This window comes from Aotus nancymaae, unplaced genomic scaffold (assembly GCF_030222135.1).
Source record: "Aotus nancymaae isolate 86718 unplaced genomic scaffold, 86718_ANA_hifiasm-v0.15.2.pri h1tg000022l_1, whole genome shotgun sequence".
Classification (NCBI taxonomy): Eukaryota; Metazoa; Chordata; class Mammalia; order Primates; family Aotidae; genus Aotus; species Aotus nancymaae.
The window spans coordinates 37,981,026-38,001,530 of record NW_026988435.1 but is presented as its reverse complement, the minus strand read 5'-3'; the positions used below and the strand labels follow the sequence as shown (position 1 = coordinate 38,001,530).

Here is a 20,505-nt window from a genome sequence, read left to right as displayed (position 1 = left end):
CCGCGGGGACCGCAAAGAAGCCCGCGGTGGAGCTGGGCTCCGGGTCACAGCCATGGGATGGAGGAGAGGCCCCAGTGGGGAGAATTGTGGGAACGTGAGCAGCCTCTGCGGGGAGCGAGCCCCGTCGGGTGGGGTCGGAGTTGGCCGCGCGCGCCGTGCCGGGGGCGGGGCCCTCGGAGCTCCGCGAAAATGCCCGCGGCGCCGCGGCGACCGAGGCAGGGGGAAGCGGCCGTCCGCGCGCGAAGCCTGGGTGGGTTCCGCACTTGGGGCGGCTCGCGCGCGCGGGGCGAGGAGAGGAGCGGGGTCCGCTTCCGGGGAGCCGGAGGGGAGACGCGGGGCCCGGGTGGGCTGTCCCGCGGTTACTGGGGCCGGAGCTGCTAGGCCCGGGAGCGAGCCGCGCGGCTGCTTTCAACTTTCTTTCCAGCCACGCGTTCTTGGGGTCTTTTCTGACTAGGAAACTCCTCGCGGGCCGCTGGCGCACGCAGCCAGGGTGAGGCGCGCGGCGGGATCGAGCCGCGGCCCAACGCAGCGGTTAAAAACAAACACCCTTTACAGAAACCGACCCGAGGGAAGACGCTGCAAGTAAATGACACGCGCGGACGCCGTCCGGCCTCATGCAGGGAATCAGCGCCGCTTCGCCGCAGCTGCCAGCCGGGCGGTGCAGGAGCGCGGAGCGGCTCCCCCGGGCCCTGCGGCCGAATCTCACCCCCACCCGGGAAGCGGAGGCCTGGCCCCGGGCGCTGCGCAGGATCTGGGGCCGCCGGCGGGCTTCAGCCCCGGTTCGGGAGCCTCGCGGCGGCCGCTGACCTGCCTGCAGCTGGTCTCCGGGCCCGGCCCCTCTGGGCGCGGCGCGCGGGCCGGGTCCTCCTCGGGCCGCCCGGGCCTGCTTTCTCTTCCCAGGTCTCAGGACCGCGGCCGCTCGCAAAGTCGCAGAAGCCCGCGTGTGGCTGCGGGAAAGGGTCGGCACTCGGGCGGGGCCCCGGGCCAGGCTGCGGGCGTGGGTGCGGGGGCGCGGGGGTAGCCGCCGACTCCCCACCCGGCCTGCGTACAGTAGCGCGCGGCGCGGCGGCGGGGGCGCGCGGGCCAATTCCAGGAGCCGGCGGCCGCGAGCCGCGCCCTGGCTGATACCGGAAAGGCCTGTGATTGGCCGCCGGCCGCCCCTATGCAAACGAGCTGAGGGAATGGAATTCCTCCGGCCGGGCTTACAGTAAAAGCACGTTCATTTCCAGGCACTCTCATTCATACAGCCAGCGGGCGCGGGCGGGACGGGCGCCCCGCGGCCGGACCCAGCCAGGGCACCACGCTGCCCGACGCTGCGCCGCCAGGCACTTCTTCCCGGGGATCCTAGGGACGCCAGAAGGAAGTCAACCTCTGCTGCTTCTCCTTGGCCTGCGTTGGACCTTCCTTTTTTTGTTGTTGGTTTTTGTTTTTGTTTTTCCCCTCTTTCTTCCTTCTGAATTAACTGGCTTCTTGGCTGGATGTTTTCAACTTCTTTCCTGGCTGTGAACTTTTCCCCGATTGTTTTACTTTTACAACTGCGGGAGAAAGTGCGCTGTGGTCCGAGGCGAGCCGTGAAGTTGGGTGTGCGTGGCAGGGTGTGCGTGCGTGTGTAACCTGAGCCGCCCAGTCTGTTTCGATCTGCGCTGCGGAGCCCTCCCTCAAGGCCCGCTCCACCTGCTGCGGTTACGCGGCGCTCGTGGGTGTTCGTGCCTCGGAACAGCTAACCGGGGGGCACTGGGCGACGGTGGAGGAGGATCGTCTCGCTGCTGCCCGAGTCGAGGCTGAGTCACCCAGCTGATGTAGACAGTGGCTGGCTTCCGAAGAGTGTGTGTTTGCGTGTGTGTGACTCCGCGGCTGCTCAACTCCCACCAAACCACAGGACCAGCCACAAACTTCACCAACATCCCCAAACGCGAGTTCGCAGATGTGGAGAGCTGTAGTACCCTGAGTGTCATCGACTGGGCCTGTTTCTTCTTATTATTACTATTATTAAGATTAGCTGAAGATATTTGAAATGCTGAATTTTCTGCACTGAGCATTTTGACAGAATTCATTGAGAGAACAGAGAACATGACGAGTACTTCTAGTTCAGCCCTGCTCCAACTACTGAAGCTGATTTTCAAGGCTACTTAAAAAAATCTGCAGCGTACGTTAATGGATTTCTGTTGTGTTTAAATTCTCCACAGATTGTATTGTAAATATTTTATGAAGTAAAGCATATGTATATATTTATATATACGTGCACATACATTAGGAGCAGGACCTCTGAATGTCCCAGTTCTTGCTTTTCAGAACTGAAGCCACTTTTGCATGATAAAAGTGGCCTTGTGTATGGGAGATACTTGTGTTCTGTTGGGACTTTAGACAAAACTCACCTGCAGAAAACTGACAGGCACTAACTACTGGGACTTCCAAATAATGTGTTTGCTGGTCGTTTTACTCTCCGCATAAATATTTTAGGAAGTGTATGAGAATTTTGCCTTCAGGACCTTTTGTAACAGCCAAAGACTGAACTTAAAACTCTGCAAGCAAGACTCGAAGAAGATAGTCTCCACTTTTTAATGCACTAAGCGGTCGGTTGCTAGGAGCCCATCGTGGGTCGGAGGCCGATCGGCAGAACCAGAACTGCCCCCCCAAAACCCACCCTGGACTGTTAGTAACTTAGTCTCCCGAGTCCCCTAACCAGCACCCCCCTCCCCCCGCAGTAATAAAGGCCTCTGAACTTGTATGTTGGTCTCCCGGGAGCTGCTTGCTGAAGATCCGCGCCCCCGTTGCCGTCTGGTAGGAGCTGTTTGCAGGGTCCTAACTCAATCGGCTTGTTGTGATGCGTATCCCCGTAGATGCCAGCACGAGCCGCCGCTTCACGCCGCCTTCCACCGCGCTGAGCCCAGGCAAGATGAGCGAGGCGCTGCCGCTGGGCGCCCCGGACGCCGGCGCTGCCCTGGCCGGCAAGCTGAGGAGCGGCGACCGCAGCATGGTGGAGGTGCTGGCCGACCACCCGGGCGAGCTGGTGCGCACCGACAGCCCCAACTTTCTCTGCTCCGTGCTGCCTACGCACTGGCGCTGCAACAAGACCCTGCCCATCGCTTTCAAGGTACTGGCCGGGAGCGGGTGGTGGGAGGACAGGCGGAGGCCGGCGAGGCCCGGGGCGATCCGCGAGGGCAGCGGCCGGGCGGGCGGGGCTGGATTCTAGAAACGGGCCCCGGCAGCCCCGGGTCCGTCTTCCTAGTTTGGGATGCGGGGGATGCTGTGTTGCCGTGGCGACCCCTCGGGAGGGACTCGTCTCCGCTTTTTGGGGCGGCCTTCCCGGGAGGGCTAAACACATCAGGATGACCCCAAAGACATCCAGTGGGGGCCGGTTGGGACCTCCCTGGCAGGGGCCTTAGCTTTGATACAAAGTAGGAAAAGTTGTAACCCGGCCCGGCAGGCACAGCCCGTCTGCTAACTAACTTAGTGCTGCCCCTAACGCTGGCTTAACTCCCAAACCATTTTGTCTTCCTCAGATGAAGGCATCAGGAAATAAAATAGTGATTGATACTTTCCTACCTTCGAGTCAGTGAAAAGAAACTAACAAGGGAAACTGTCACGGACTTTTTCCCCCCTTCTCTAACCGCCCTACAGGAATTAGCATGTCCAAAGTCCACAGCGGGCGTAGTTAAGTTTGCAAAAGTTTTCTGAAGAGTTCTCTGAGCTTTTTAGCCTGCTGCTGCCAGAGGCTGCAAGTAGCGAATCCTGTTTCTTTTCCCGAAACCGTTCTGAATGCTATCATCAGCTCACCTAGATTAAGCCCCGGGCAGCGAAAGGCGACGAGGCTGTATTCGGAGAGCCGGGGTCCCAGCGGCCCGCTTTCCTGTTAGAGGAGGGGGCGGCGTGTAGCCCGAGACTTCAGTGCGGCGGCTCCAAAGATCTCCCTTCACTTTTCACCCTTGATCATCCCCTAGCTTTGAGCTGCCTTTAAAAAACCTTGGCCTTCAACAGGGGTATGAAAACAACCCCAGGCGTTTCTAAACAACCACCCTACTACCCTAACAGCCAGCAGTGGGAATTTAATTTCTGCAGTGGAGATTCTGTTTTGTCTTTGGTGGGTTTAAAAAGATGCGACTAAGTAAAATCAGTGCGGGTCATTTCCTGTTCATTTAAAGGGCTAATCAAGGTAGGTGGTTCCAAGTGTAAAGATAAGCTACTTTAAAAAAAAAATGTTTAAATAACTGTCCCCTTTAAGGGGAGATTAATTTAAGTTTTTTATAGTTCCAGGCCTCAGTTGGGTCTTGATCTTATTACAGCGAATAATATTCACTTTTTAAGAAAGTATTGTTGGAGTTATTTTTAAGCTTTATACACTTTCCACACTTAGACTGTGATTTCTAAAACAGAACGAAATTTTCAGTTGTGTCTGTCTATAGATTTGCCTCTTTTCGACTCACTTTTCCAAAAGCAGTTTTCTGTTTTGTTTTTTAGTGGGGGTGGAAATGAGGAGAAGGAATGCAGCGACTTGCTTGACTCTTTTTTCCCTCCCCCCATTTACTCAGATTTGGGTTTGGGAGACCATTTTACTTTTACATCATTCTAACCCTTTGCATAAATGGACTCAGCGGTGAATCTTTAGGGCACCCGCATTGAGAGAGGACCCAACAGGGTTGGGCCATGGGGTCACTATCAGATAAGAGCAGAGGCAAGACAGGCTGATAACCACCAAAGGCCATTTAAACCTGGCTGCCCCAATGCACCAGGGCTCCAAGAGATTTGTGGCTTCCCTTGGGGGAAAATCAGGGTCTCTTCTGAACTCCCTCCTCTGCCAGGGAACCCACACTCAAATATATCAAAACACTAAATGATTAATAAAGAATCTTCAGCAGCTGGAGCAATTCAGAGTCTCAAGTCATTACGTGAAAGTATTTATTTTCTTCTAAAAAGAAAATGAAAAATCTTACATACTGCTTTTATGAGCCATCAGGATTCTTTTTAGCAGAAATCATAATAACCCTAGAGTTTCCTTTTTAAAATGACTTTTGGCAATTCACTTAAAAACAATTAATTTATTTTATTGAGTGATAATCTGTAGGCTACTAAAAATCAAAATATAGATCTCTTGAAAAAGTTCAGGCAGGCCTCTTGAGAACATTTGGGGAAAAGGAAAGGATAGTGGAGAAATCAGACCATTTGATTAATATCTGTCACCACCTCAATCCTCATAAAAAGAGACTTCTTCTCCTGGAGACCTGCTCTCTGCATTACTAGAAGAGTAGACAAAATGTTCAGTGAGACAGCAAATGTGAAGGGATAAAACGTTAGGGATGAAAGAAGCAGAACACCCAAACCTGCCTGCATCACGGGCTCGTTTACTGCATGGCCCTGGCTTCACTCTATTTATCTACCCACCCAACCACATCCCAAACAGTTTCTACAGAAATTATTATTTTAAAATTTGGATCTGAAATAAGCCAAAGGCAATCTCCCTAGGAAGTAAATCAGTAAATAATTATTATATTCTCCATGATAAAAGAAGCAAATGTGAAACAATGATAAGGCCTGATGACATTGATGAAAATATCATTTAAGGGCTTCTTAGGAGTCTTCTGAAGTTCTAGAGGTAAATCCTCTACATCAATCTTCTGAACTAAAGAGAGAATTAAAATTACGAATTTTCTTTAAAATAGATTAGAATAACCCTACTTGCTTATTTTGAACCCCAATCTGTTCTCCTCCTACTCCTTCCTCCCATGGAACACCTTTATTTTTAGAATTTGAGATATACATGGCTTTTACTATTAAGAAAACGTTACATTTGCTGTGTGTTTTGCTGTATTTACAGAAGTAGCCTAAAAAGCTGTTTTGATCACTTAGGATGTATTTTGTAATACCATAGTATTATAGCTTGTTCAGGCCCTGGTACACCAGAGTCCAAAGACATAAACATGCCTGCAGCAGGGAAGTTCAGAGACCTTGGATTCTCATGGTAATATTCTTTTCATAAAAAGGAAACAAGTAATATTTCTGTCGGCAAGATCACTGTCCCTAGCTATGCCTTAAATGTCATCTCAGCTGAATTCTATGTTCCACTCCACAGCCTTCTTTGAAGCACTGGAAGATTAAGGGATTTGAAGTAAATGAATTGTAACTGTAATTTCAACCTAATTAGAACTGGTTTAAAATGCCAGTTTGAACTGTGAACAGACTAGCCAAGAACAGTATTGGGAGGTCCATGTAGTATAGAAGAGAGTTGATATTTTGCCCAACTTCCTGATACTTTAAAAACAGAGAAGTAAAACAAAATATGAGATATCTTTGGCCAGCAAGTCCCTTCTTGCCTGTTTGGTCTGTGTTAAAATGTAAATGTTTGTGTTTCCTTACCTATTGTTTATAGCATTTCATTCCAGTTGTTCCTTTTTTCTGTTTGAAGTTAGGTATTTTTTCATTCTCCCCATATTGCCCATCAGTGACAAAACCTGTATCAAATTAGCACACATGTTAGTTTTAAATTTAAAAAACTTTTTAAACCTAGCTTAAGTATGCTTGTTAACAACTGGGCAATATATGTTATTAATGAAATTGCCCTGGATTTAATAATTTCCCTGAACCCGCCCCCTGCCAAAAAAAAAAAAAAAAATCCCTCAGAGATCAATACAAGGCCAAGTAAATGATATGTAGGTGCCCAAATATCTTTGATTCTGTTTTAAGAGAGAGAGAAAGAAAAAGAAAGAGAGAAGCGATTAGGTCCCATTTCTCTATTTTGGCTTTTGTTGCCAATGCTTTTGCATGTTCTCCACATGTACCCCAAAACCTAAAATGCAATTAAAAAAATAAATAAATAAAATAAAATAAAAAAGAGAGGAGCGAGAGTTAAACTTCTATTTTTTAAGTTCTTAAATTCCAACATCGACAATCTTTTCTTATTTAGCCTCCATGATAATTTTATCCTATGTTTGTTTCGACTTGGCGAAGGTCTCGTGAATTTGCCAGATTACTAATGAGGATAGTATTGGAAAGATGAGAGAGGCACGGGCGTGGGGCACTGTGAGAGGAACCAGCAGTAGGAGGCAGATAATTCAGAATACATTCCTGTAGTTATAGAAAAGGGATTTGTTTATTTTAATCTTTTTACAGATTCAGACCCAACAATGAGTTATTCACTTTGAAACCCACATAGTCGAGGCAGTCCCTGTGTACCTTCTGAATGTTGAGTTAAAATTGAGAAGCCTGGGTCACCACAGGGAGATGAAGATGAGGAAGTAAAAATATGTGTTCAAAAAGGGCATTTCAACACTGTGAGCTAACTTTACAAAGGGAAGTGAAAATAGTGAAAAAAGGGGGAAAATTTGTTGTAAGAGACTAAAAAGAGCAAAATGAAGCAAGCCCATTTTTCGGGAATAGAGAAAAAAAACAGTAACAATAACCAAATAACTGATCAGGGAGATTTATTTCAATGATATCTTTTTAAAACAAAAAGGGAATTGTATTACTGCTCTTAATGAAATGGCAACAAACACACTTATAATGGGAACTAAATAGCTAATTAGAGGGTACTTGGGGAATAAATAGCAGTGTTTTAAAATCTCCTATATGGAAAACATGCCCAACAATTGGAATGAAAGGATTAAAACGAGAGATAAAAGGCCCAGACCTTGACAGTGCAAGTTGGATAAAATAGAGGAAAATGCCTCCCTGTTTCCATGAGACTAGATTATCCTGGTGTAGTCTTGGGGTTGGAAGTATGTTTATCTCTGGTAGTGAGTTAGTTCATGTTCTGTGCCATCCTTCTTAGAACCACAGGACTGAAGCAGTTCTAATGAATAAAAACAATAGATGGTCATCTGGAGGCCACAGGGAAAGGTGATGGCTGGGCAGATCATGAAGATGGGAATCTTGAGAAACATGACTTTGATATCATACAAGTGAGTCCATAGCAGTCTTTTTTTTATATAGAGAAAAAGAGGCCTGAAAATAGATACTACCAAAAAAAATTACTTAGCAATTAAGGTAAAAATGGGAAAGTAGGAGTCAGAGGAAGGAATAATAACAGCAGATTAAGGAATGCTTTATTGTTACCAATTCAAAAACAGCAACCAAAAATGATGATGTAATTGGAATGAGTTAATATAAATGTCACTACTGACTAAGAAAATACCATAAAGAGTGTCAGAACTGATCAGAATAAATGCAGCTTGGGGCATTTCGATTTGAAATTGCATGACTCCTTTGAAAAATAGAAACAATGGAAATATAGCAATAATAAATATTTAGACCTCGAAAATCGTTTCTAGAAGGGCTGTATGATAGCCAAGCAATTGTTACTGTCATGCGAAGTGTCTTTAGGTCATGCTTTTCAGAGCATTTTACTTTGAAATTCATTTTCTTGATTACCTGAGTATAAAAAATATTTATCTACCAGTTTTCTCCAATAGCCCTGATAAGACTTCATACCTATTCAGTTACATTAAAGAAATTCCTGGTCAAGATCAGCTGGGCTAGCAGAAAACCTCAGGCATCTGTGAGGACATGAGTTGACACACCTTGGGACTGACAGATATAAAAATGCATCCCAGTTTCACCCCTGAATTGAGAGGAGTGCATAGAAGTGAATGCCCCATCTTTCTGAGGTCTGTTGATTTTGTAATTAGTAATAAACAAAGGATATATTTATGATTTTTTTTCTTGTGTGCTAGAACTCATTGCTAGTAAAACTCAAGATAATAGGAGTGAGTAGGAGGTATCAAAGATGAACTGTAGAGGGATAGTTTAAATTACTTAAGAATCGTCAGCAAGATGAAATCTAATTTTAGCAGAAATAAATTTTGGTTTTGTTTGTTTGTTTGTTTGTTTTCTAAAAGTAAAGTCTGGGCCTTGTTCAGTCTGTCAGTGGAGGTCTGAGCAAGTAAAAGATGTGTTAGATTATAAACTTATGAACACAGGATGTTCTGTTTCTCAAGTGGGAGGAATTAGAAAGAGATGATTGTGTGCAGGAGACGGCATAGCTACTCAAAATCCTTGATACTTCGCTGTGGTTAGTCTTGTTCCAACTGTGCGATATGACCTTATCTGGCTTTATTATGTGAAGTTAGTAAATGTGTCATTATTTGAAAATTTACCTGTAGTTATGCATAACGTATTCGTTTGGGGCAAAAGTAATTACGGTTTTTGGAATTAAAAAATGCAAAAACCGCAATTACTTTTGCATCAACCTAAAATACAATAAAAAGTGTCTTCCCGTTATAACTTTTCTGTTGTTTTCCTTAAGTTATGATTGCTATTCCTCTACAGCCTAAAAAAATCATCACATATATATTTAATTTTAGAATAATCACTACACAAATGCCCTAATATGTATAACATTCCTGATGTCTGCATTTGTTTCTTGACTGGTGCTTAGGTGGTGGCCCTAGGGGACGTTCCAGATGGCACCCTGGTCACTGTGATGGCTGGCAATGATGAAAACTACTCTGCTGAGCTGAGAAATGCTACCGCAGCCATGAAGAACCAAGTGGCAAGATTCAATGACCTCAGGTTTGTCGGTCGAAGTGGAAGAGGTACGTTATCTGTCAAAACTATGCTTGAAACACATTTCATGCTAAAAATCCGTATTTCAGAATTCTAGTGATTTCTGTGATGGAATTCCTAGAAACTCGGTCTTCTTAACGTTCTTATTACTATGTCAAGCTCTTAAAAATATTGATTTAAAGTTTAATATTTTTAGCAGAATCTCACTCTACATTATTTGCTTTCTGTTACTGAGTTGGTTTAGGACTGATTTGGAACATGCAAAGTAGGAATTGTGAATTTCAAAGAAACCCCTGAGATTTTTATTAAAATGCAAATAATATAAAACTTACCTTAATGGAAACTAGGATTATACAATGAGGGTTCTCTCTTTGATAATAATACAAAATCTGCTTAATGGAAGCTGTTGACGTATGGTCTGTGGGCTATCTGTGACAAGTCACAGAGTTTCAAATGATCACTTCTAATAATTTTAGGGAGCTCTAGTGTATGATGTTGAAATACGGTTTCCGGCAAGCTTACCTTTTTAGGAAAAGACATGAAGAAATAGTGTTAGTACCATTGATGGCAGTGTGACCTTCCTGTTGTATTTCTTTTGAATGCCTTATTTAGGAGGAGGGGTTGGGCCTGGTTAACATTTTAGATACTAATAATATTAGAGACTGGACTATCCAAGAAATTGTTGCATTAGTTCAGCTGTATGTGTGGTTTTATTTTTCTTTGTCTTTAACCCATTATCAAAGTATTAGAGCAGAAACAGGAATCTTGGCTTATTGTAATTTTTTCTGGTTTCTAATTATTTTCAAGTACTATGTTTTCTCTATATTTAAAAACTAAATAAATATTTATAAACAGCAACAAGTACTAAAAGTTGAGGGTGGTAAGATAGTTTTTTTAACTCATTTTTGTAATATAGTACAGAATAAGCTTACAAATAAGTTATTTCAAGTATAATAAAAAGACTTCCAGTAATAGAAGCACCAACCAAACAACATTTGAATTAAGAGAAATTATTACTGTTTATAAAGACATTTAAAAACAAGAAAATCTCAGATCTCAGGGAATTTGATTAGTCAGAAAGGAGAAAGGAGTAAATGTGTGTTGACTATTTTGGTGATTATTTTTGCTATCCTAGCTATCTGGAGCATTTTCATAATAGAATCATAGCTGGAGAAAATAAAATATTTATATATGTGATTGAAAATATATGTTCATAATACTATATTAATAATAGGGTAATGCAAAGAAAATTATATCCACGTTTTGAAAGCATGAGTGATGCTATAAGATATAAAAGCATAAATCATTAAATGGGTTCCCTTGTTATATTAAAAGTCCCCACCTTTCAGTAAATGGAATTTGCATTATGATTCAGAGATGTGTGTTCAGAAAACATCTTAAAGGCTTCGGATGAGTAATTGGCAGAGCGGGTGAGAAGCCAATAAAAAACAAAGGCCCCACAGCCTAGTCCGTGCCCATCGGCCTTGCTAACTCTCTTAATTCAGTTCTTGTGGATTTCTGCTGTTAGGAATCAATAGCTGAGTATCATTGAATTGCTTTTTTAGAGAATATATTATCATCATACTATGCATCTGTGTAGGTCTACATGTTAGGTTTTGGTTATAGAAGTTTTAAAAACTATTTAATGATCCATGCCAGTGACATTTTCCCACAAGAAGTTCAGTAGTGGCTTTCTGGCAATGCGCAGTAAATCAGTGATAATAAAAAAAATGAGATTTTGAAAGCAGCGTGCTTTCTTCTCTGGTGTTGAGGGTTGATCTTGCATCCCTCATTGGCCATTTCTGTTTTGAGTGGGTGACTAATAGGTGCTTGTGTTTACTTGGGTAACAGCGAACTGTTTCCCCAAGGTGTGGAGTGTTTGCATTTGGCTGCAGGATTTGTGCCAGTATGCCCTTGAGTTTGCATAAACCCCAAAAAGTGAAATAGCTGCAACCAAGGCTGGGCTGTCTTCCCACACTCTGGAACGAGAAAATTAACTGAAATGCCATAAACGGACAATATTTTGAACAGGTTCTCCTTCCCACCAGTGATAATAAGCAATAAAAAAATACAGGAACCCTAATTGAACATAATTACTATGGATGTGAATATTGTTGGTCTTGAATTATATGTATATACATATATTATACATATGGTTCTTTTTTTCCGGTCAGTGCTGCAAAACTAAATGAGCTGTCTGAAGGCCCGATTTCACTCTGTCTCATAATTTCTTTCCATAGTCGTAAAATATAATTTGATTTTTCTCTTTCAAGTGTAAGTGTCAACACCAAAGCCTGCCAGATTTTTTTTCCTCTTTTTTTTTTTTTTTTTTTTTTTGCAATTTGCTTCCCATTAGGAAGAGAGCAGATGATTCTCACTAATTTTGACAATTAGTCTTAATCTTCTTCACTGAATCTTATCCTTTAAAAGTTTTATTACATTTTATTAAGTGATCTTAAGATGACTGTTTCATTTTCTGTTTTTAAAAATGTGCTTGAAAATAGACCCTTGGCATGGACACACCACGCTGTGGCTCAGAAGGCCTTGGCTCTTGGCTCATCCACACTTTCAATGCCAGTTTTGAATTCTGTCAAAAGCCACCGGTCTGATGGTTTCTCCAAGGGGCCTTGTACCTGGTGCAAAATGAAAGGTAGAAAAAGTTCTCTTTCTGTTACCAGCTGCCAGTCCATGGGGATTGTAAACCTCAGAGAAACTGCCAGAGGTTGAACATGGAAGGGTTTTTCTCTGTTCTACAAAACGGATCTATCTGGGCGCTGGCTGCCGTCCAGGATCACAGCTCCTAACCTCGGGTTCAGTCCGCAACTGGGAAAACCTGCCTGTCCGGCTTTGACGGCCTTGCTGGCTACACTGGCCCCACAGAAGCCTGAACCTTCTCTCTTTTCTTCCATTCCCTCCTTTTTCTCCCTGGCAGTTTAAATCTTGGTTCAGGGTGTATCTCACCCTTGGAATGTGTCTCCCTTTGATTCAGTATCTCTGTGTAAATCAACCGCTCCTTTACAAAGGAGGAAGAGATAGCAGCTCCCTGGAGATGAGGCTTAGGGAGCTCTGAGGATCAGGCCGAACTCCACAGGTCATGTGAGCACAGAGGTTGTTGTTCAGAACAATTCACATTTTAGCCAAATGGACTGGGACTCCATGACACCCCCAAAAAATCAAAGTTCAGGGTCAAAGGGGATTCTCTTGGGTGAAACGAATTCACTGAGCAGCTTACATCAGTTTACATCTGCAGTTGAGGCAGGTGCTACATCACCTGCCACCTTTAGAATGACAAGAAAGTGTATCATGGCTTCAGCTGAGAGAAGTTTAAGGTATTTTAGCAATTGGTGGCTGGGCGTGGTGGCTCACGCCCGTAATCCCAGCACTTTGGGAGGCTGAAGTGGGTGGATCACCTGAGGTCAGGAGTTCAAGACCAGCTTGGCCAACATGGTAACACCACATCTCTACTAAAAAATACAAAAATAAAAATCCAGACGTGGTTGTGGGTGACTGTAATCCCAGCTACTCGGGAGGATGAGGCTGAGGCAGGAGAATCGCTTGAACCTGGGAGGCAGAGGTTGCAGTGAGCTGAAGTCATGCCACTGCACTCCAGCCGGGCAACAAGAGCAAAACTCTGTCTCAAAAAAAAAAAAGAAAGAAAGAAAGAAAAGAAATTTTAGCAATGAAATCTGTGACTGCTTCATCCCTGTTGGAGTGTTTAATCAGTCAGAGAATAACTGATAATCAGAAAATACGGCTTTAGTAATTTCATTTCAGAACCAAAGAAGAAATTTCTCCAGCTGCATTATCAGCTGCATCATTGATAATGGGGGAGGAAAGATTGTCCACTGCACATTTCTTTCTAGGTTTTCTTAGAATATGATTTTTAATCTTTTGGGGATATCATAGATACTTTTGAAAACCTTTCAGAAGCCTTTTTCCAAGGATAAAAAAAAAACACACGGGTTCACTTACACACAGAATTTCATATATCATTTCAGTTTCTAGGCTGCCAGAACCCATTTATGGACCTTCTGGGGACCCACGGACCCCAGGCCAAAATCTGTGAATCTGGAACTTTGCACTGGTCCTGGAGGGCCAGCGTAGCCCTATGCCACACAGAGTAGATACCTGAAAATGAATAAATAGATGAACAAATGAGCTAGACATTTTCTTGAACCTGTGCTGTTTCGGTAACACCTGTGTTTTTGTTATAGCTGGGGTCTGGTTTATATAATTAAGAGAGTAGATCCCCTAGAAACCACTAGCCAGGCCTTTGGACGGCCATCAGGTACGCACACATGTCATCACTGGTAAAGGGGAGGGGGCCCATTCTGTCACTGAAAGTGACATAGTCGCTTCCCTCCTGCTGTGTCCACACGCAACCCCGTGAGGCAAAGTGTTCTGTGGCCTGTCAGGATGGGGTTGAGTTTCTTGGCGGAATTTGTGTTTACACTGAGCTCCCTGGCAGCTTTCATCTCGCCCACTTTCAGAATAGCACCCTTTCCCAACGCATTTATACAATGAAATTCCTTCAGTATGTTCTTGCTGTGAATATCTTCCCAGACATAATATTTATCCTGTCACAATCTGCGTTATTGCATATTTGTGTAATGTTAGTTACTTAAGGCATTTTCATTCTTAAGTTATTTTACATGATTTGGGGAACAGCGTGGGAGGTTGCCTTTCAGGTGAGTGGAAGACTGTGGTCAAGAGGAAGAAAAGGTACATTTAGGGAAGGATGAACGGTGCTGGTATTCTAAACAAACAGACCTGGCTTTATGTAGTGGTTGTTACCAAGAGATGATCTGAATGACTCACAGTATTATTGTAGGGTCCAAGTCCTTCTCTATTCTATCACAGATTCATATAATAGAAGAAGGAAAAATCATCTGAACACCCCAGACTTGTTTCACAGATAATGTCCATGGTGTAAGCTGGCAGTCAGATCTGGAGAGAATGTAAGGAAAAGACATGAGTTACATTAAAATCAACACTCCCATTTTCCCACTTTTTACTGCTACATACTGATCTACACTTTAAAATAATATATATATACTGAAATCTGTTTTCAGATCTCACTGCGAGCAAATACAGATAAAAAAAAAGACCCAGTCTCTGATAATACCAAGCCTCCACCAGCCCTTACAGATACTGCCTTTCGATGGGCAGGTCAAAAGCTTGCATCCATGATCTGATGTAGAATTCATCTCTAGAGATCAGGCTTCTCATTCTGTTTCACATTTGCCAATAAAAGAGTAGCAACGCTTTCCTAAAGCAAGTTGCTCCCTGCCCTGCTTAAAGCCTGGGGTGGCCCAGGCATGGCAGGGACCAGCAGGAAAAGCTTTCTTGAAAACTGCCTGTGCTTGCAACTCGCAGTTTCACAGTTGATCCCTTCATAGTTTTCTTGCTGATTTTATGAAGTGCCAGGCATTGCTGATGGTGTCACACAGCTTTTTTAAATTGAGGTTATTTGTATGAACAATATTTTACAGTTTGATGGGCAGAAACCGTCACTTCTCTCCACCCACCCTCAACCCCTTCCTTGCCAGCCGGCTTGCGTTTGGTGGAGGCATTTCTTTTTGGTCAGACAGAAGACTATCCATCAGAAAGTGCCTGCAAGAGAAATAATGGTTGAGTGATTTTTAGAGCTTCCTGTTTCAGCAACAAGCATTATAGACATAAACAGTGATCCAGCCAACGGCTGCAACCCTGCTCTGGTTCTAATAAATCACTTTTGTATTTTCTTTTTTTGTGCTGGTTGGCAAGGGGCGAGAGAGGGTGGAGAAGGCTGGCTAAAAAGAACATATTCTGTGTTTCTGGTTTTTTTTTTATTTTTCAGGAAAAATTACTTGTTGACATGGAGAGATGGTGTACTGTCTTTTTTTTTTTTTTTTTTTTTGAGATGGAGTTTCGCTCTTGTTGCCCAGGCTGGAGTACAGTGGCACGATCTTAGCTCACTGCAACCTCACCTCCTGGGTTCAAGTGATTCTCCTCCCTTGGCCTCCTAAGTAGCTGGGATTACAGGTGCCTGCCACCACGTCCAGATAATTTTGTATTTTCAGTAGAGACGGAGTTTCATCATGTTGGCCAGGCTGGTCTTGGACTCCTGACCTCAGGGGATCCACCTGACTTGGCCTCCCAATGTGCTGGGAGGCCAAGCCTGTGACTGGTGTACTGTCTTATGGCTGTAAACTTTCAGTCAATAATTATGAAACAAGTTTAGATCAGTAAGGAGATCTTTATGAATAACCATGTACTATCAATATGGAGAGGATGTGTGATTTTGAAGGCTCCGTTGGATTCTTAGCCAGTGGATTGTGTGTGTGTGTGTGTGTGTGTGTGTGTGTGTGTGCACATGTGTGTGTATGAGAGAGAGAGAGAGAGAAAGGGAGAAAGAGAGAGAAAATGTCCATACTTCCATTGAGAGACTTCTTGGGCCAAATTATCTTTGAGGACCTAAATTCATGCTAGTAACATCTTCTCTTCTAAAGCCCAAATAAAGCAATTAATGGAGATTAATAAGGAGCAGTGTGGATTGAATGAACTGCCTATGAATACTTTCACCTGTGCTCGTTTTGTCGGCTCCCTGGCAGGGCATGGGGACGGATTACAGCACTTCAACGTTGGTATTTATAAACACTCATTCATGGACTTCAGGCAGCGCTTAGCTCCATCATTGGTTCTGCTGTGAGTTCCATATTCAACAGGGATATATTTTGGTCTGTGTTGAAGACAGAGTTATTGCTGTCATTCAGTTTGCACTGCACTGATTTGGGATTCCAGCACATTGCCCAGCCCCTATTAGCCTATAATGGGCAGCATATCCCACTCAGGAACTCCATTTGACATCACTGAACTTTCAAGGAAGGTGTCAGGTAATTGAGGGCCATAGAAGAATCCCAGCACCTGCTTTTGAGAGGCTCATGGCCATTCTGCTGCTAGACTGAAAATGTGCTTCCTCTGGTTTCCTTAGTGAGGAAGCATTCATTTAGCAGTCATTTAAACTGTGTTTTTCTCAAAGAAGCTGTAAGGAAATTTCCTGTTTATTTTTCACCTTGGATTAATTTAGGCTTTTACCCTGAGATTTAAGACCATCATTAAGAATATATGGGCAGGGCCAACTGCAGAACTACCCCACCTCCCCTGTCACCTAACCCAAGGACGTGCCTGTGTCCAGTTAATAGGAGGGCTGGTCAGCACTCTGGGGTGGCATGTGGCCCTAGTTGAGTCATCTTATGCAAACAAAGGTAACTCACAGGAATATGGGCAATTTGAGCATAATTGATCATCTGTGTGCTTATCAGATCTCTAGAGGTGGAAACAGTCCAGTTTGCTCAAGGCATTGGTTTGGGGTCTTTACAGATTTTTTTCCATAATTCTATTTGAAACTATTGTATAGAGGATAGTCAGTATCAATCATCTGTCTATCTTTCTATCTATCTATAATTAATAAGGAGTTAGTCTAAACTCACATCGTAGTAAGGCTTTGCCTCTTTAAATGGCGTGTCTCTAGTACCTACAACAAATGTCCTGCCTTTATTATTCTATCTGAAACCACTAGGCAGTTTATTATCAGTATCTTATCTCCCTGCTTATCAATTTTGATGATAATTTTGCTCAGTGGTTCCCAACTGGGGTGACTTTGACCCCCAGAAGGCATTTGGTGATATCTGTAGATATTTTTGGTGGTCATGTACTGGGTTGGGGGAGTGCCAGTGGCACCTAGTAAGCAGAGGCCAGGGATCTACTAAATATCTGACCATGCACCCAACAGCCTCCCCAGCAAAGACCCAAATGTCAGTAGTGCTGCGATTGAGAAACTGATCTAGCTCGAGTTGTGCATGATCTAGCCCTGATCATCCGTGGTTGTAAAATGTTTCCCTTACCCCTTTTATTCTGACGTTCTGCCTCCCTACAAACTTACCAAAATGTAAAAAACCCTTATTTTAAAATTTATGACAAATTTCTGTTTAAAACTTCTCATAGGATAAGAAATAGAGAACATTACTCAATGTTAAAACTTTTTTAAAAAGAAAAATATACCTGTGTTGTCTATGCATAGAATTGCACCATTCCCGTGGCTCTGCTGACCCTGCCTGCCATCCTGGGTCAGGGATGCATGGTGGCTGGAGGAGTGACAGCAGGTGGTGCACACAGCTGGGCAGCTTCTCCAAGAAGGCTCCCCACTGTAGCCGCCCACTCATGAATGTCACACACGGTGAGGTCCACAAGGACTGCAGAAACTAGAAAACCCTCTGCCAGAGGCTCGCTGCTTTTCCCTGAACACTTCTCTGTGGAGAGGCCACAGAGCCACTGATCTAGGAATGGGAATTGATGTCAGTGGACAGTGTCTACTCATATTAAAAAAAGTGATAAAGGGTCAGGCGCGGTGGCTCTTGCCTGTAATCCCAGCACTTTAGGAGGCTCAGGCAGGAGGATCACTTGACAGCAGGAGTTTGAGACCAGCCTGGCCAACATGGTGAAACCCCATCTCTACTAAAAATACAAAAATTATCCTGGCATGGTGGTGGGCACCAGTAATCCCAGCTGCTCCAGAGGGTGAGGCAGGAGAATTGCTTGAACCAGTCAGGGAAGCAGAGCTTGCAGCCGAGATTGTACCACTGCACTCTAGCCAGGGTGACAGAGCAAGACTCTGTCTCAAAAAAAAAAAAGTGATAAAAGCAAGGTCCTGGTGTGTGTCACTGACAGACAACTCTCAGACACCAAAATGGCTCAGTCTGCATACCTTAAATAAAAATTAAGGCATTGCATGGCAGGAGGTGAGACAGGACCAAGGTTTGTGGGTTGCCACCCACAGGATGGGTTTGCAGATGCCACCGGCAGACAGTTGGCGGGGTTCCTCCAGAGCTTTCTCCCACCTGCCCCAGCATGTCAGTTTTGTTTCATTTTTATACTGAGGTTCAGGGACGGTAATTTGAAAACAAAATCCGCAGGGAGGCTCCCCTGGGTGTTCCCAGCACATCGAGGTAGAGCCTGCTGCAGGTTCAGTTTCTGGAATAACTCTGGCTATGTCTGCTTTGTTGGTTTGTCTGTTTGCTTGCTTTTGTGCTCCATGGAAACCCTCACATCTAACTTTCCTTCTCCATGTATACATCTGCTTCCTTTAAGCTCCCCACAGTAGAGCAACGCTCCTAGATTTGACATAGAAATCACTTGTGTGTCATATAATCTGTGATATTAAGCATTAGCTATGCAAATGGGAGCTCATAGACAGCATCTGAGCTGGGGTCTGCACAGAGCTCACGATTTCCATAGGTGTGCTCTAGAGAGAAGGTCACCGGGGAAAAAGGTTGAAAACAGCTGTGGCATGCAAGGGTGTGTGGAAACAGAGACCCAAGCACTGTGGAAAGGAAATGAAGGTGTGCTGAGGAGCCCCGAGGAGGTGGGCTCCCAGGAATTTTCCAGAAACAAGAGATCCAGCCCTTAACTAGAAAACTCCAGGTGGTATCATCAGTGACTAAGTGCTGCCTGACACAGGGTCTGTGAATGAATGACTTTCAGGCCTGTTTTGACGTTAGGCAGTGCAGCCTAGTGGGCAGTACGTGGACTTTACTAACTTCCCAACCGTGTTTCAACTTGGACGTTGTTGACATTTAGGGCCAGTTTTTCTTTGCTGTGAGGGGCTTTCCTGGGCATGGTTGAACATTTAACAGCATCCCTGGCCTCTACCCTGTGGCCACTAGCACCCACCCCCTGAGCTGTGACAACCAGAAGTGTCTACAGCCATTGCCTAATGTCCCCCGGGGGCAAATTGCCCCTGGTTGAGAACCACTGGCTGGGAGCTCAGTGTCCTTGAACAAGTTACTTGACCTGCCTGAGCCCAATTTTGACCTTGTCCATGGGAAGACAGAGGGACAGTGGGGATTACCTGAGACAAGACATAGGTTAGGAGTTGTTAATTTTTTCTGTGACACTCACACCATGGGATGGACAGTGGGGACTCTGTGAGTGAATAGCTAACAACAGCAAAAAAGCAACAACAACCGGGGGTCTGCTTTTTTGTTTGTCTAAATAGATGAGCTTCCGAGGAGAAAACACAACCTTTATCCTTATTTCAGGGCCCCATACAGTTCTGAGGTCGCGAAAGGGTTATATGCGTCAGACACTGAGATTCCAGTTAGCAATGGGAGAAGCGAAATTAAATATGTACTGTAATTTGAAGCACTGCTTTTCATGGGAAAAGAAGTTCTCCCAACTTAGCCTTTCCAACTCTTTTGTCCAAATATTAGTGGCATGCAAATATTTATGATTCATATGTGCCCCTTTTAATTCCCAATCGTATTTTAACAGTAAACACTGCACTGTAATAATGAAGCAGAACAATCCCTTTGTCCTGTCGCTGGGCTGCACAGGCTGGCACCCGGCAGCATCGCATTCTTCCTGAGCGATCACTGCTGCCTCCACCCAAGTTGAAGGGGTTTTGTAGCAGTGCCCCGGCAGCTCGCCTTGGACTGCACTTGAGGACTTCCGGGATGTTCCTCTGGAAGCCATTCTTAAGGTCGTATCTCAGCATTTTCATAAATTGCAAGTGAACATCCACTCATGTTTTTCTCTTTCGGCCACATATAAACTGAGCACTGGTTAATCTAGCTGTTACTTGGTAAGGTTCTTACTACACTATTGTCTTGCATTCTGGCCAAATCCCTGAGCTCTAGATTACACCAAACCCATGTGTCCCATTTAATATTCCTCTGATTCATAATAATGACATAGAAAACACACACATCTATAGCAATGATTCTGTGAGTCTTAGGAAAGTAGCATGATGTAATATGAGAGGCGGGACACCCGTAGGATTCGCTTAGATGTGCTGGCCTCCGTCTCCCCATCTGTACAATAGGTAAAACAATGCCTTTCATCTGTGACTCGTATCATCTATGTTAGGATGATAAAAGCGAGATGGTGTGTGTGTAACAAGACTTAGGAAGAAGAGCTATGACCCCTTTTGATGATGTTCTTCCTTCTATAGTGAGAATCCCTAAGGGAGGA

General features: G+C 44.2%; 1 protein-coding gene across 7 annotated transcripts in view; it reads left to right on the top strand.

The window, feature by feature from the left end:
- Nucleotides 1-20,505, top strand: part of RUNX1 (RUNX family transcription factor 1) — a 253,872-nt gene that overhangs the window by 157,107 nt on the left and 76,260 nt on the right. For 6 of the 7 annotated variants that reach the window (XM_012445830.2, XM_012445820.2, XM_064380131.1 and 3 more), the window contains 2 exons: nucleotides 2,841-3,094; nucleotides 9,368-9,524. In XM_012445830.2, the coding sequence (XP_012301253.1) occupies nucleotides 2,841-3,094; nucleotides 9,368-9,524 (411 nt within the window). Of the gene's footprint in view, nucleotides 1-1,231; nucleotides 3,095-9,367; nucleotides 9,525-20,505 lie in introns of those variants that run through there. The other variant, XM_021669478.2, reaches the window with a different exon arrangement.